The sequence below is a fragment of the Ciona robusta genome, chromosome 6, assembly GCF_009617815.1.
Source record: "Ciona robusta chromosome 6, ASM961781v2".
NCBI classification, from domain to species: Eukaryota; Metazoa; Chordata; class Ascidiacea; order Phlebobranchia; family Cionidae; genus Ciona; species Ciona robusta.
This window is the reverse complement of record NC_143240.1, coordinates 4,816,219-4,831,708: the sequence shown is the minus strand read 5'-3', so window position 1 is coordinate 4,831,708 and position 15,490 is coordinate 4,816,219. Positions and strand designations below refer to the sequence as shown.

The following is a 15,490-nucleotide window of genomic DNA, read 5'->3' as shown; positions in this document are numbered from 1 at the left end:
TGTTGTTAATTTTAAATCGAAACCACATAAAGAAACCTTACATTTCTGCCAGCTTGGTTACCAGTGATGAATTGTTTGATTTTGTAATCCTTAATGACTTCTGTGTGTCTCCTCTGTTCCTTCAGGACCTATTGAACAAATGATGGAACATTGTTGAATTGTCTTGATGAGATCTATGTTGAGACCAACCTCATCAAGTTGATGTTGTGTTTCAATCTGAAGTCGATTCGCTGAACTTAAGTTCAAGATATCTTGCTGCGGAAATTCTTCACCAGTTTTACGGCAAAGTTTTTGTTTCCTCGTAAGCGCTTGTTTCATTGACTTTTGTTGCTTTGCTGTAAGCTCCAGGGCTTGAACCTGCATCTATATCCTTTGTATTAAACACACCATGAATCAATGTTAAAATTACCTGTAGCAGATGTTGGTGTTGGTACAACCAATCTTCGTATCGCGACCTTTGAACCTGGGACTCGGGGTCGGCACCGAACGGGGGGTTCCCCATAATCACTAGAGGGTGCAAGTTAAACACAAACATAGAAATAATGTACTACCCTTACCTGTTGGTTGTTGTTGCGTTACACTAACATTATGTGGCCATGGAGGGCTACTAACGTGATGAATATATTGTCCTGGTACATTGATAACTTCAGCAGGGCTTGTAGTTGTTGTTGGTTTGTTGATAACCTTCATATGTTTATTATAAACAAACATATCAAACATACAAACACAAGCCATACCTGGTTAATCCCGGATAATATCTTAATCTTAGCTTGCATGATACGATCAGGTATCAACCCTTCCCCTTGACCTTTGTCAGTTTGGTAGATCACACCAGGTTGTAACATGGCCTGGTTTAATTTCTCCCTTCTATAAAACAGATGTTACCCACCAACCACATAATATACACTATATATATGGGGGGTTATACCTCGCTCTTTCTTGTTCTTTCTTTTCTTCTTCCAACAGATCTTGCAACAACAATGGTTGTTCTTTGATCAACAAAGGTGCTCTCTTTGTCTTTGATGATGTCACAGGGGTTCCCCCTTGCATGAGGGGGTAAGGTGAGGATGTCATTAAATGAATCACCCCACATGTTGAGGAAACTCCCTTGTCTGATACAATAAACATTAGAAATAAAAATGTTGCAAAAACAAAATTAACGAACCTGGATTGGAAATGATAAACTGGCTCATAGCTGGTAGTTTGGGTATTGTTGGTTCGATGGTTGTTGTTGTTGGTTCGATGGTTGTTGTTGTTGTTGGTTCGATGGTTGTTGTTGTTGTTGGTTCGATGGTTGTTGTTGTTGTTGTTTGTTCGATGGTTGTTGTTGTTGGTTCGATGGTTGTTGTTGTTGTTGGTTCGATGGTTGTTGTTGTTGTTGGTTCGATGGTTGTTGTTGTTGTTGGTTCGATAGTTGTTGTTGTTGTTGGTTCGATGGTTGTTGTTGTTGTTGGTTCGATGGTTGTTGTTGTTGTTGGTTCGATGGTTGTTGTTGTTGGTTCAGTGGTTGTTGTTGTTGGTTCGATGGTTGTTGTTGATGTTGGTTCGATGGTTGTTGTTGGTTCGATGGTTGTTGTTGTTGTTGGTTCGATGGTTGTTGTTGTTGTTGTTGGTTCGATGGTTGTTGTTGTTGCTGATGTTGGTTCAATGGTTGTTGTTGTTGTTGTTGTTGTTGGTTCGATGGTTGTTGTTGTTGTTGGTTCGATGGTTGTTGTTGTTTCAATGGTTGTTGTTGGTTCAATGGTTGTTGTTGTTGTTGGTTCAATGGTTGTTGTTGTTGTTGTTGGTTCGATGGTTGTTGTTGGTTCAATGGTCGTTGTTGTTGGTTCGATTGTTGTTGTTGCTGGTTCGATAGTTTTGGTGGTGGTTGCTTCGATGGTCGTTGTTGTTGTTGTTGGTTCGATGGTTGTTGTTTGTTCGATGGTTGTTGTTGTTGTTGGTTTGATGGTTGTTGTTGGGTCAATGGTTGTTGTTGTTGTTTGTTCGATGGTTGTTGTAGTTGTTGGTTCAATGGTTGTTGTTGTTGTTGGTTCGACGGTTGTTGTTTTTGTTGGTTTGATGGTTGTTGTTGGTTCGATGGTTGTTGTTGTTGTTGGTTCGATGGTTGTTGTTGTTGTTGTTGTTGTTGGTTCGATGGTTGTTGTTATTTTTTCAATGGTTGTTGTTGTTGTTGTTGGTTCGATGGTTGTTGTTGTTGTTGGTTCGATGGGTGTTGTTGCTGTTTCGATGGTTGTTGTTGTTGTTGGTTCGATGATTGTTGTTGTTGTTGTTGGTTCGATGGGTGTTGTTGTTTTTGTTGTTGGTTTGATGGTTGTTGTTGTTGGTTCGATGGTTGTTGTTGTTGTTGTTGGTTTGATGGTTGTTGTTGGTTCGATGGTTGTTGTTGGTTCGATGGTTGTTGTTGGTTTGATGGTTGTTGTTGGTTTGATGGTTGTTGTTGTTGGTTCGATGGTTGTTGTTGTTGTTGTTGGTTTAACTGTTGTGTCTGTTAATACTTCTTTATTCGCAACAAGATATTCCATCTTATTCACTTCGTGTTCGTCTTTAACAATTTCTTGCTTGATTATTTTGCTCAATGACTTAACATAACTATGTTCCTCAGCCAATCTCGCAATACAAACATTTTCCTCTGTTAGTTTGGTTGATGATGTCACAGCCAATGATGTCACGGCCGTCGATGTCACAGCCGGTGATATCCTTTCTGGTGATGTCACTGCTGGAGATATCACAGCCAATGATGTCACTTCAGCTGATGTCACTGGTGATGATGTCACAGCTGATGATGTCATTGTCGATGATGTCACAGCCAATGATGTCACAGCCGATAATGGCACAGCCAATGATGTCACTTCTAGTGATGTCACAACTGATGATGTCACTTCGGGTGATGTCACAGCCGATGACATCACTTCTGGTGATGTCACTTTTGGTGAATTCACAGCCAATGGTGTCACAGCAGATAATGTCACTGGTGATGATGTCACTTCTAGTGATGTCACAACCGAAAATGTCACTCCGGATGATGTCACAGCCAAAGACGTCACTTCTGGTGATGTCATTTCTGGGGATTTCACAGCCAATAATGTCACAGCTGTTGATGTCACTGGTGATGATGTCACAGCCGATGATGTCACTGGTGATGATGTCACAGCTGATGATGTCACTGTTAATGATGTCATAGCTGATGTAACATTGGCCGAAGAGTCAACGGGTTCAGTTTTAATCAATCCAAATTCGACACTTGCTACAGTTGATGATGTCACTGCTGATGATGTCACTAAAAAGCCATTGTCGCCATCTGATGTATCAACGGGTTCCGTTTTAACTGATGATGTCATCGATGATGTCACTGGTACATCTGGTTTTACATCGGGTGTTTTCCCAGCGTTGGAGCCGGCCCTTATAATTTGTTCCCTCCTCACATTGGGGTCGGGGTTCGAGGAGTGCCGTAGCTCAATGTACCCCCCGGATATTGGGGAGTGGCCCTGTGATGGCATGCATGGTAACATCATGAATATCTAAGTATTAAAACTTACTTTTAATGGAAAAGTTTCATTGTTTTGTTTCTTTGCATCAACATGCCTGGATGTTGGTGGTGTGTCGACCATGTATTTCTGTGGGATGCTTTGTTGCAACCCTTGTATTGCAGCTGTGTGTATATGGGATATATGGAGTTAGGGGTTGGGGGTTAGGGGGGTTGGATTAGAAATAATTACCTGGATTATATTGTCGGATGTTCTGTTGAGATCCTGGATGCGATGGTCGTTGTCCATGTTGTGTGTAAACAAACGCTGATTGTGTTTGTGACAATGGTGATTGTGACGGGTAAGGTGGCGGGGGTCGATCCATGTGCGTCGACCATGGACCCCCAACCATGGATTGTTGCTCCAATAACTTGTACCTATATATAATGTTAGGGTTATGGGTTGGTGGGTTATATATGTCGTTACCTTCGTTGGGTCGTGTGTCGAAGCAAAACCTCCCGGATCTGTGGCCTTCCCACTGTTCCCTGCATAACCATCGAGGGTTGCATAAGAGGGGGTTGTCCCAGTTGAGGCTGTCCCATTGGGGGCTGTCCCTGCATTTGGGGATTACTGTCCTGTGTAATGTCCATGAATGGGTCGCGTGTTGTTAACATTGGTTGTGGGGTTGTTGGGGCAGACCGCGGGCCCATGGGGCTGATGGGACGGATGGGTGAGGCTTGTGGAAGAAGTTGGGGGGGCATTCCGGGACGGGGAGTCATCTGCATGCGATACTGAGGTTCATGTAGAGACGCCTGTCTTTGTAGAGGGATGCCTTTCATCGGTGAAAGGGTTGGATGGGGTCTTATGTGGGGTGATGTCGCTGGGTGTGGTGATGTCATACCATGTGGTGATGTCATATGGTGTGGTGATGTCACAGGTAGTGGTGATGTCATACCATGTGGTGATGTCATCGTGACATCACACTTCTCCATCTTCACCACCATCCCCCCCACCTCATGCTTGCCGCGACCACCAACCAACGCTTGTTGTTGTTCCACCCATCGTTTCACCCCGGGGCTAACAGGGGGAATACCGGGGGGGTAGGGTGACTTGCATGGTCCAACATTGGTTGCTGGGGAGACGGGTTTCGAGCTCGAGTCTCTGTAATACAAACCAACGTTGAACAACCACAATGTACAACCACCACGTACAACCACCATGTACAACCACCGTGTACAACCACCGTGTACAACCACCGTGTACAACCACCATGTACAACCACCATGTACAACCACCATGTACAACCACCATGTACAACCACCATGTACAACCACCACGTACAACCACCACGTACAACCACCATGTACAACCACCATGTACAACCACCATGTACAACCACCATGTACAACCACCATGTACAACCACCATGTACAACCACCATGTACAACCACCATGTACAACCACCACGTACAACCACCACGTACAACCAACACGTACAACCACCATGTACAACCACCACGTACAACCACCATGTACAACCACCATGTACAACCACCACGTACAACCACCATGTACAACCACCATGTACAACCACCACGTACAACCACCACGTACAACCAACACGTACAAACATATTTTCTTTACCTCGGCCTTGGTTTAATGAAATGTTTGGAGTCTACTCCTGACCCCGGGAAACCCCCTGTTGCGATACCATCATCCTGGTCGGGAAGTTCAGTGGGAAGCGTCTCGGGGGGAACGATCTCAGGGTTGTCACGGGAACGAGCTTTAAGAATCGCGCGATTGTCACGAGCTTGTTGCTGTAATAATACGAATAAATGAAATAAAGAAAGTTATTCCCATTCCAGACCAACTTACAAGAAAAGGGGCTCTTTCATCTGACGTCGCTTTTCTCCATAATTTTGCAACTTGTTTTGCCCGTGCTTGCCACTCGGGGTAATCAGTTTTAAGATATCCATGTTTAACATTGGCGTACAACACCGGGGATATTGTGGCCAGCGAACCTGAATGAGCATTAGTAAGACTATGTTGTTGCGCACGACACTCCACCTACCTAATGGTTCATCGCGTTCCCACTTCAATATATTCCTCTGGTTGACACTAAGGGTGTCGCCCTCAAGTTCGGTGCCGAGCGGCCACGGTGGGGCAGAGGGTTCAAACAAGTTGCTGTTGCTGTAAAAGAATTGAAACTTTGTGTTGAAACTTTGTGTTGAAACTTTGTGTTGAAACTTTGTGTTGAAACCTTGTGTTGAAACCTTGTGTTCAAACTTTGTGTTCAAACTTTGTGTTGAAACTTTGTGTTGAAACTTTGTGTTGAAACTTTGTGTTGAAACTTTGTGTTGAAACTTTGTGTTGAAACTTTGTGTTGAAACTTTGTGTTGGAACTTTGTGTTGAAACTTTGTGTTGAAACTTTGTGTTGAAACTTTGTGTTGAAACTTTGTGTTGAAACTTTGTGTTGAAACTTTGTGTTGAAAACTTTGTGTTGAAACTTTGTGTTGAAACTTTGTGTTGAAACTTTGTGTTGAAACTTTGTGTGTTGGTATGATTGATGGGTTGGTGTTGAACATGTTATGTTCCAACCCAACCTAATGTTCAATACCAACTGAACAAGCTAAGTATAAATGGGAGGATGGGTAAGTTTGGTGGGGGTAAGATGAGTCGGGGGTAAGATGGGCAGGGGGCAAGATGGGTCAGGGGTAAGTTGGGTCGGGGGTAAGTTGAGTCGGGGGTAAGTTTGGTCCGGGTAAGATGGGTCGGGGGTAAGTTTGGTCCGGGTAAAATGAGTCAGGGGTAAGTTGGGTCGGGGGTAAGTTGAGTTGGGGGTAAGTTTGGTCCGGGTAAGATGGGTCGGGGTAAGATGGGTCGGGGGTAGGATGGGCAGGGGGTAAGATGGGTCGGGGCTATCAGGGGTAAGATAGGTCGGGATAAGATAGGTTGGGGTAAGATGGGCAGGAGGTAAGATGGGCCGGGGGTAAGTTGGGCCGGGGGTAAGATGGGTCGGGGCAAGTCGGGCCGGGACAGGTTAAGTCGGGGTAAGATGGGTCGGGGTAAGATGGGTCAGGGATAAGTTGGGTTACCTGGGAAGGTCTGGCAACTGTGGCGTAATAATCGATTGTTTCATCATAGAACTTCCTCTGTCCGGGGAATTCTACAAAATATATTTCATTATTTGTTGAAAAAATATTTTAAAGTCAAAACTCACCCCAGGTTGGGGTAGAATATGCTGGGGGTTTCCCAATTGTGGGTTAAAGCTGGATGTGCGATGGTGCGCGACGTGGGGTGATTGGTTGATTTGTTGCATCATAATGGGTGGGGTCATGTGACCTGAACCCATCATTCCAATATAATGTTGGTTCATATCTTTCTGCTGATGTTGGATACCGATCTGATGCTGTTCAATATTTTCAAACATTTGTTGTTGTTGGTTCATGGTTTCTTCTTGTTTAACTTTGTTGGTTTGCATTATATTCTGGTAAAGTGAAAGTTAGTTAAATTATAATAAACAAACAAAGAATAATTTACATCATCTTTAGATATTTGGTCAAGAATTTCATTCGTGCGTTCAAGGTCGTACGCTGATGATGTCACGGTTCCCTGTTGTGGGGAATTCCCAGCGGCTTGTGGCAAACCTGAAATGTAACATTACCGCACCGATGTTTAACATTACAAGATGTATCTACCATTAGCTGATCCATCTTGTTGCAACACGTCGCTAAACAATGACGACACGTCGCCCTCCATCCCTGCCAAGCCATCTGTCACCAATGTTTCAAGATCGCTCGGACTTAATATATTCCCGGGGTTGCCCTGGTCACCTGTTATGTATATGACATCATTATTATGACATCACACACACGATGACATCATACCTTGATGTTTCAATCCCCCCGCTAATATTCCCAACAACTCATCCTCCTTAAACTCAAGATCACCCGGCAACACTCGTAATAAATCCTCGCTTTCCGGCATCAACATATCTTCGTCACCGGAGGGCAGCCTTCGTGCCTACAACATCAAATATTAAACATGCTCCCTACCGCACCCTAGTGGACGTACCAGGAGTCGTTCTTGTTTCAACTCGGCCTTCTTCCTCGCTTCAGCGTTTCTCTGCGCCACCCGCTGGTCAAGTTGCGACTTCACGCGTTCCGGAAGAACGATTGTCGATGAACTGTGACTAAACAAAGATTGGTTATGACATCACACATGCCTATGACATCACAAACCTTGGTTCCACATGAATGGCTTCAACAACCTCGATAGCTTTCATGTTCGATAACTTGGCGAGATTCAACACATTGTTGCCAAAGAAACCCTCCTGTGATGTCATAAACACATATATTACGAGGTGGATGGTTGAAGTTGCAAAAGTAACAGAACGTATCCCATCAAACAACATTAAGAAATCATAATACCTGTATATACGGAGGGAACTGGTCGATAATCCGTGTTCGTTTCTTGCGTTTGGTAGTTTTGTGTTGAAGTGTTGATATCTTAAGTTTAAGTGGAGACACCAGCCTACTGGTTTGTCCCTCGTTCATATCAACAGTGGGATCCATCTTTATTGGGTCTATACGCATAAATATATTAGTTGGGGCAACTATTGAGGGGTGTCTCATCTTACCCCCAGGCGCAAGGTCATGGGTGAGCTCGGGGGTAAAACCTGTTGAACCCCGAGGTACCTGTCGACCCCTGCGACCCCGTGACCCCATATATGACCCTCGACCTCGCTGTCTCACGTTGAACCCTCCGATACCTAAAGTTTGATAATTACTATAATAAACAAACAAATAAATTATTATAATAAACAAACAAATAAATTATTATAATAAACATACCAGGCCGATAGGGTTTCCTTCTTCTTTTCCCGTCGTTTTGTTTCAACCCCACGAACCCCGGGTTACCAAGGTTACCATCCATTGTGACGTCACCTATATAATAATTTTGATGTCATAAGTGATTGATGATGTCATAACGCTTACCTGTGATGACATCACTTCCTTGTTCCGATTTCATCATTATGACATCATCAATCAACGGGGCAACATCCACTGTCAACAATAAAATTAAATCAATAAACAACAATCATACAAACACCCCCAGCCACACCCCCTTCCTCACACCCCAGCCACACTAACCACTCTCCCCAGCCACACCCACAAGCCACGCCCCCCAACCACACCCACCTGCCACACCCCCTTCCATATCCACAGCCTTAACACTCCCCCTTCTACGTTGTTGTGTTGTTTTCTTCTTCAGTAACCCCATAGATTGTTGCATCAACCGTTGTATATGTTGTAACCCCGCCGTGGTCAACGCAACCCCATCTTTATGGTATTCTTTCACCACTTCGCTGTCCGAGCGGGTTCGGCCGGGGAAAACCCCTAATTCACCCTCGAAACTTGGGGCGGGGTTAAGATCCAGATGGGGCGGAGTCGCACCTTTGGGTCGGCACAAAATACAGACGTAACCTTTCTCCAAAACTTTCTCGATGTCCGGTTCGTTGTAAAGAAACTCACATCCACCGTGTAACCACCTGCGTTATGACATCATGGATTATGACATCATGGATCATGACATCACAGATACATACCTATCACATTGCGAACATTGCATTATAATATCCTCGTCTTTATAATTCCTTCTACAGAACGCACAATGAGATATTGAAGCACACGGACCACACGAGGTGTAATTGTCCATCCAATCAGTGTTCATGCCGGGACTCGTAGACCCACAATGTAAACACCAAACACACCTATGTTTAATACAATGTAAACACCAAACACACAATACATAACATACGCACCATTTACACTTCCATCCCCCTTTAGGAACGTGTAGCAACGGTGGTTTAAGACAATACGTGTGATACGAAACATCACAACCATCACATAATAATAAATGAGCTGGGTCGTCTGCTTCTCCGCATTCTTCACAAACCTGTAGGTTGGTGATGTTAATAATATCCAGTGTTGGGTTGTATTTACCCGGCAACACTGCTACTAAATACCCGGCAACACTGCTACTAAATACCCGGCAACACTGCTACTAAATACCCGGCAACACTGCTACTAAAAACCCGGCAACACTGCTACTAAATACCCGGCAACACTGCTACTAAATACCCGGCAACACTGCTACTAAATACCCGGCAACACTGCTACTAAATACCCGGCAACACTGCTACTAAAAACCCGGCAACACTGCTACTAAATACCCGGCAACACTGCTACTAAATACCCGGCAACACTGCTACTAAATACCCGGCAACACTGCTACTAAATACCCGGCAACACTGCTACTAAATACCCGGCAACACTGCTACTAAATACCCGGCAACACTGCTACTAAATACCCGGCAACACTGCTACTAAATACCCGGCAACACTGCTACTAAATACCCGGCAACACTGCTACTAAATACATGGCAACACTGCTACTAAAAACCCGGCAACACTGCTACTAAAAACCCGGCAACACTGCTACTAAATACCCGGCAACACTGCTACTAAATACCCGGCAACACACATCCGACAACACTGCTACTAAATACCCGGCAACACTGCTACTAAACACCCGGCAACACTGCTACTAAATACCCGGCAACACTGCTACTAAATACCCGGCAACACTGCTACTATTTACTCGGCAACACTGCTACTAAATACCCGGCAACACTGCTACTAAATACCCGGCAACACTGCTACTAAACATCCGACAACACTGCTACTAAATACCCGGCAACACTGCTACTAAACACCCGGCAACACTGCTACTAAATACCCGGCAACACTGCTACTAAATACCCGGCAACACTGCTACTAAATACCCGGCAACACTGCTACTAAATACCCGGCAACACACATCCGACAACACTGCTACTAAATACCCGGCAACACTGCTACTAAACACCCGGCAACACTGCTACTAAATACCCGGCAACACTGCTACTAAATACCCGGCAACACTGCTACTAAATACCCGGCAACACTGCTACTATTTACTCCGCAACACTGCTACTAAATACCCGGCAACACTGCTACTAAATACCCGGCAACACTGCTACTAAACATCCGACAACACTGCTACTAAATACCCGGCAACACTGCTACTAAACACCCGGCAACACTGCTACTAAATACCCGGCAACACTGCTACTAAATACCCGGCAACACTGCTACTAAATACCCGGCAACACTGCTACTAAACATCCGACAACACTGCTACTAAATACCCGGCAACACTGCTACTAAACACCCGGCAACACTGCTACTAAATACCCGGCAACACTGCTACTAAATACCCGGCAACACTGCTACTATTTACCCGGCAACACTGCTACTTACCGTACAGTCCAAACACCGCCATCCTTTCTTCAAAACAAGTTTGGTGACTTTTAGATTCACGCAGTACGGGTGGTAACACTGCCCACATTGTGAACATGCCACTAGGTGTCCCTCACGTCCCTTGCCGAAGCTACCACATACAACACACATGTCCTGTGAACATAGAAACATTATAATATCATATGAACATAGAAACATGATAATATCATGTGAACATAGAAACATTATAATACCTGATTTAATGTAAATTCATCGTCTGCTGAACACAACACCACGGTATTATGCATGGAGTCCCCGTATTCTTCATCAGCATCACGAGTGCTTTCGGTTGCTACTAATGCACCAAGCATGTTCTCACCTGTTTAATGTATATGTGTATATAATATAAAATATAACTCAATACAAAGTTACCTGGGAACAAAGATGTCTGCCTTGTTGCTCTGACTCGCCTTCTGGGCCCGATACCGCTCGCCAGGTATGGGGTTGGGGGATTTCCCATGTTGGGGCCAACGGGACTTGAGTCACAGGAGGGTGGTAGTGAGGAGAAGCTTCCTTGTCGTTGCCGACGGTTACCTCGCCTGTTAATATGATATCTATGTTGTATATATGATATCTATCAATCTATGTTGTATATATGATATCTATGTTTTATATATGATATCTATGTTGTATATATGATGTCTATGTTTATATATGATGTCTATGTAGTATATACGATATCTATGCTTACCCCTTGCCCCGCGACCCCTTGACCCCTGGTCTCTTCCGCCCCCCAAAGGGTTTTCCCCGTCCATAAACCCCACCGGGTTTTCCCCGATACACAGCGCCGGGTTTCCCCCTTCCTTTGCCTTGCGATTCAACTGAAATGAGATTTCTATGTAAGTGATAATATCCCACACGCACATAACATGTATGTACCAATGATCAGCTAAATAACACATTGATATTACGTAAATTTACGTTAACAATAACACACCACTAGTGGGCGATGTTATCTTGGTGGGTGAGTGTCCCTCGGAGGCAGCAGAGAGTCGCTTCCGTTTCAACCAATCAAATTCCTTCCTTTCATCGAGGATCGAAACGACGGGCTGGAACGATTCGCCCATGAATAATCCGAGGGGGTCCTGTGTATTACATCATCATGACATCACAGTGTATGACATCATCATGACATCACAGTGTATGACATCACAATACCTGACTATCTTCCATAAACAAACCACCCGATTGACTTTCCAAAGATGGTTTACGATCGACGTCTCTTGAAACCAAATCCCCACTTGGATATAACATTGGATCGGTACTACTGCCTGTTGTAACACAACATATATATCATAGTTACAATGATACATTATGACACAACATATATATCATATTTACAATAGTACAACACGTTACCTTTCATGGCGGACGACTTCTCCGAATCCAAACTCGACGACAGGAGGACCCTCTTCGCGGGTTCCTCCGGAACAAAATCCTCATCAGCTGGATCATCGGGGCTCTTACCACCCCCCGGATCACCCACAACAGGTTCATCACCCACAACCGGGTCGAACCCCTCTTGTGCGTCGTCCCGACACCTCGGACACGAATAATCCGACCCCATGTCAATGTACGTTTCCATGTCGATCACGTCCTCGCAATCCTCGTGTACCTGTGTATTGTGATGTCATACATTATGATGTCATACATTGTGATGTCATGTATTGTGATGTCAGGTATCGTGATGTCACACATGATGATGTCACACATGATGATGTCACACATGATGATGTCACACACTATGATGTCACACATTAATACTCACCCATTTCTTACACTCATTACACTGCAACACCCCCCTCGTCCCACTTTGACAAACTTTCTCACATACGGGGCAGCTTCCACCTTTACCACGAAGTTGGAAACATGAATCGCAAACCTGGGGATAAGTTGTTGATATGTTGGACCACATGCGGTTATGTATGGATAAGACACACACACCTGGTAATTGAGATGCCATCGCGAGCCAACCCCACTCCCCGCACTTCTCGAACCACAATCCGTACATCTTCGACAATTCTATAATAACAATGTAACTACCATGTTTATGACATCATAATAGCCATACATACCTGACAACACCATCCATTCTTGGGTATAAAAGGCATGGCAGGTTGCAAACAATATGTGTGGTAACCTTTGTCGCAACAATCGCAAACCAACATTTTGTTGTCGTCGCCTGGTTGTCTGGAACATAAACATCATATGTTTTAACATAGATATCATATGTTATACCATAAAAATCATTTAAAACAACATAAACATCTGATATATATTTCGTGAATCTGGCCCTGATCTAGCACTCATGTTGTTGGACGATTCTCGTTGCATCGTAACAGAATACACCAAGTGTAACTAAACCAAAACTAATGTTGCACCAAAGCTACCAACCTGCAAGTTTGGCAGATCTTACAATCGGGACACTGCCACCCTGCTCTAACCACGGGTTCCACGCTAACGAACGGGTGTAAACAGTTCCCGTGGTAATGGTGGCCACACGAGGTGCAAAAGAGGAACGAAGATATATCGCCTGCAATATATTATTTCTATTGAACATATGTTTATATTATTTCTATTAAACACATGTTTATAATATTTCTATTGAACACATGTTTATAAAATTTCTATAACCCACCAATATCGTCGCACACGGCACAATTAAGTTCCTCGGGAGTCCCGATGGACAACGCTTGATCGAGATGTTCGGGGCAGAGTAAGAGCATTGACTTAATATCCTGGGGGGGTTAATGTATAAGTTGGAAATCATTAGATATATAGGTAAAAGTAATTTAATATAAATATGTGAGTTCACACTACACACCTGGAAACAGCCATGACCGGCAGCACACGGGTAATGATACAACTTATCGCACCTCGCTACTTTGCATGCTACTGTTGCCCCGAACCTGTTGCAGTAACTACAACGTTGCGATAAACCAGCGTGCACTGCCTGTAATATATAAGGGGATTAGATACATCATCATATAAGCAATCAAAAGCGCCAAACTTTATCAACACTGCTGTAGTTAAACACACGATCCTGTGAAACAAATTATTGATTGTAATGTTTACTGATTATTAGTGTAGAAAGCTTAAATGCCGCCACCCCAGGTTTGGTTCCTATGATGACGATATATAACTTTAAATTCACACCAACCCACCTTATCTACACATAATAGATTATAATTCTCGTTCTGTGTCACTCCCTCCGACCACGCTGCACAACAATGGTGGGCAGTCACATGACCACTGGGTTCGAATATGAATGACGCGTCGATAATCTCGACGGAACCGACCAAGCTTAATTCCTCAACTACCTCAATGGGGGGTCTAACTTCAACGTGGCGACTAGAGGAATCACGGCTGTTGACACATATTTATTAACATGGAAATAATAAACAACATAATAATACACATGGATGTATAGGTGCAATGTTAGAAGTACCCGGGGGTCACCAATACAATAAACATACTTGTAGCAATGCATACACATAATCAGCATTGTGACATCACACCTGTGTCTTGTCTCACGGCTCCTGGAGCGCGACGGCGACTTCGATCTATCACCCAGTTCCGTAACAGGGGAAGCACCCATGCTGCCCCGGGTCTTTGGTTGGGGGCTTTTGAAGGGGTTGAACCCGGGGGTTGGGTCGTACCGGGTGAGGTCACCCTGCCCCAACAAACTCTTCTCACCAGAGAAACATAACGCGCAAATTGTGCCCGAGCTGTAACCAAACATCATTGTTGACAAATATACATCATGGTTGTTTGAGTGAAAGTTGTTTATCCTCGTTTACAAGTTACCACGTATGTTACTTTGTGGGTGATTGTATCTGTATGGTTGACAACTTGGACAACCCATTAGTGACCACTGGGTTGGAGCAATTGCCATGCATGTAACTTTATGAAATTATGACATCACAATCATTAAAATAAACATTATGACATCACCATGGGTAAACAATGGGGACGGGGGTCGATTCATTTGACGACATCTTGTCGATGACGGGCGTCGAACACGTTGACACGTCCCCACTTCCCTCGTCCATCGATTCTTGGTACGGACTGTAATCCGGATCGTTGGAAGTGATGTCATCATCGTCCTTGATCTGCCCGCGTGTCCTGCTGCGACTCCTGTGAACGCAAGGTACGAGGGTCAAGTACTACCCGGGGTGGAACGCAAGGTACGAGGATCAAGTACTACCCGGGGTGGAACGCAAGGTAAGCACATGAACGAACATCAGCTAATATACAAGAACACACAAAGATAATTCACCTTTTTATTTTTGCTTTTGGTTTTGTTGGTTTCTCCATGGCTTCTACGTCATCATCCATCATTATGACGTCATATCACGTGTTATATAACCTAACAGTGTTCCTAAACATGACGTCACATGGTAATTAGTTTGTTTAAATTAATTTTGCAATTACTGCAATCACACACAGCTTTAATGAGACTAAACTACTTAATCTGAATATTCTTTGCAAACAAACAAATATCGATCAAAACGCGATGAACGCGAAAATATGAACGCGGATATAGATCGAACATTATACACCTAACCCCCGCTAGATGTCAATACATTCGCAAAACATTGGGGACATATACAAAAATTGCT

General features: G+C 44.0%; 1 protein-coding gene across 5 annotated transcripts in view; it reads right to left on the bottom strand.

The window, feature by feature from the left end:
* The window catches only part of LOC149735211 (uncharacterized), a 27,125-nt gene extending 11,635 nt beyond the window's left edge, over window positions 1-15,490 (bottom strand). For all 5 annotated transcript variants that reach the window (XR_016385193.1, XM_089880075.1, XM_089880077.1 and 2 more), the window contains exons 1-44: window positions 15,148-15,490; window positions 14,823-15,005; window positions 14,387-14,596; window positions 14,033-14,234; window positions 13,693-13,821; window positions 13,507-13,606; window positions 13,263-13,401; window positions 12,944-13,058; window positions 12,813-12,890; window positions 12,637-12,750; window positions 12,228-12,483; window positions 12,027-12,139; window positions 11,806-11,953; window positions 11,560-11,689; window positions 11,241-11,407; window positions 11,063-11,187; window positions 10,830-10,982; window positions 9,290-9,423; window positions 9,074-9,238; window positions 8,667-9,016; window positions 8,463-8,531; window positions 8,319-8,411; window positions 8,105-8,236; window positions 7,896-8,050; window positions 7,707-7,798; window positions 7,540-7,657; window positions 7,353-7,488; window positions 7,164-7,298; window positions 7,006-7,112; window positions 6,686-6,952; window positions 6,561-6,631; window positions 5,536-5,654; window positions 5,340-5,485; window positions 5,109-5,281; window positions 3,951-4,625; window positions 3,717-3,901; window positions 3,537-3,649; window positions 1,166-3,485; window positions 929-1,112; window positions 738-867; window positions 558-684; window positions 410-507; window positions 190-363; window positions 42-128 (exon numbers count right to left, since the gene is read on the bottom strand). Coding sequence is in view for 4 of the 5 variants with exons in the window: in XM_089880075.1 (XP_089736201.1) it covers window positions 42-128; window positions 190-363; window positions 410-507; window positions 558-684; window positions 738-867; window positions 929-1,112; window positions 1,166-3,485; window positions 3,537-3,649; window positions 3,717-3,901; window positions 3,951-4,625; window positions 5,109-5,281; window positions 5,340-5,485; window positions 5,536-5,654; window positions 6,561-6,631; window positions 6,686-6,952; window positions 7,006-7,112; window positions 7,164-7,298; window positions 7,353-7,488; window positions 7,540-7,657; window positions 7,707-7,798; window positions 7,896-8,050; window positions 8,105-8,236; window positions 8,319-8,411; window positions 8,463-8,531; window positions 8,667-9,016; window positions 9,074-9,238; window positions 9,290-9,423; window positions 10,830-10,982; window positions 11,063-11,187; window positions 11,241-11,407; window positions 11,560-11,689; window positions 11,806-11,953; window positions 12,027-12,139; window positions 12,228-12,483; window positions 12,637-12,750; window positions 12,813-12,890; window positions 12,944-13,058; window positions 13,263-13,401; window positions 13,507-13,606; window positions 13,693-13,821; window positions 14,033-14,234; window positions 14,387-14,596; window positions 14,823-15,005; window positions 15,148-15,209 (8,979 nt within the window). In the remaining variant the exon portion in view is untranslated. The remainder of the gene's footprint in view (window positions 1-41; window positions 129-189; window positions 364-409; window positions 508-557; window positions 685-737; window positions 868-928; window positions 1,113-1,165; window positions 3,486-3,536; window positions 3,650-3,716; window positions 3,902-3,950; window positions 4,626-5,108; window positions 5,282-5,339; window positions 5,486-5,535; window positions 5,655-6,560; window positions 6,632-6,685; window positions 6,953-7,005; window positions 7,113-7,163; window positions 7,299-7,352; window positions 7,489-7,539; window positions 7,658-7,706; window positions 7,799-7,895; window positions 8,051-8,104; window positions 8,237-8,318; window positions 8,412-8,462; window positions 8,532-8,666; window positions 9,017-9,073; window positions 9,239-9,289; window positions 9,424-10,829; window positions 10,983-11,062; window positions 11,188-11,240; window positions 11,408-11,559; window positions 11,690-11,805; window positions 11,954-12,026; window positions 12,140-12,227; window positions 12,484-12,636; window positions 12,751-12,812; window positions 12,891-12,943; window positions 13,059-13,262; window positions 13,402-13,506; window positions 13,607-13,692; window positions 13,822-14,032; window positions 14,235-14,386; window positions 14,597-14,822; window positions 15,006-15,147) is intronic.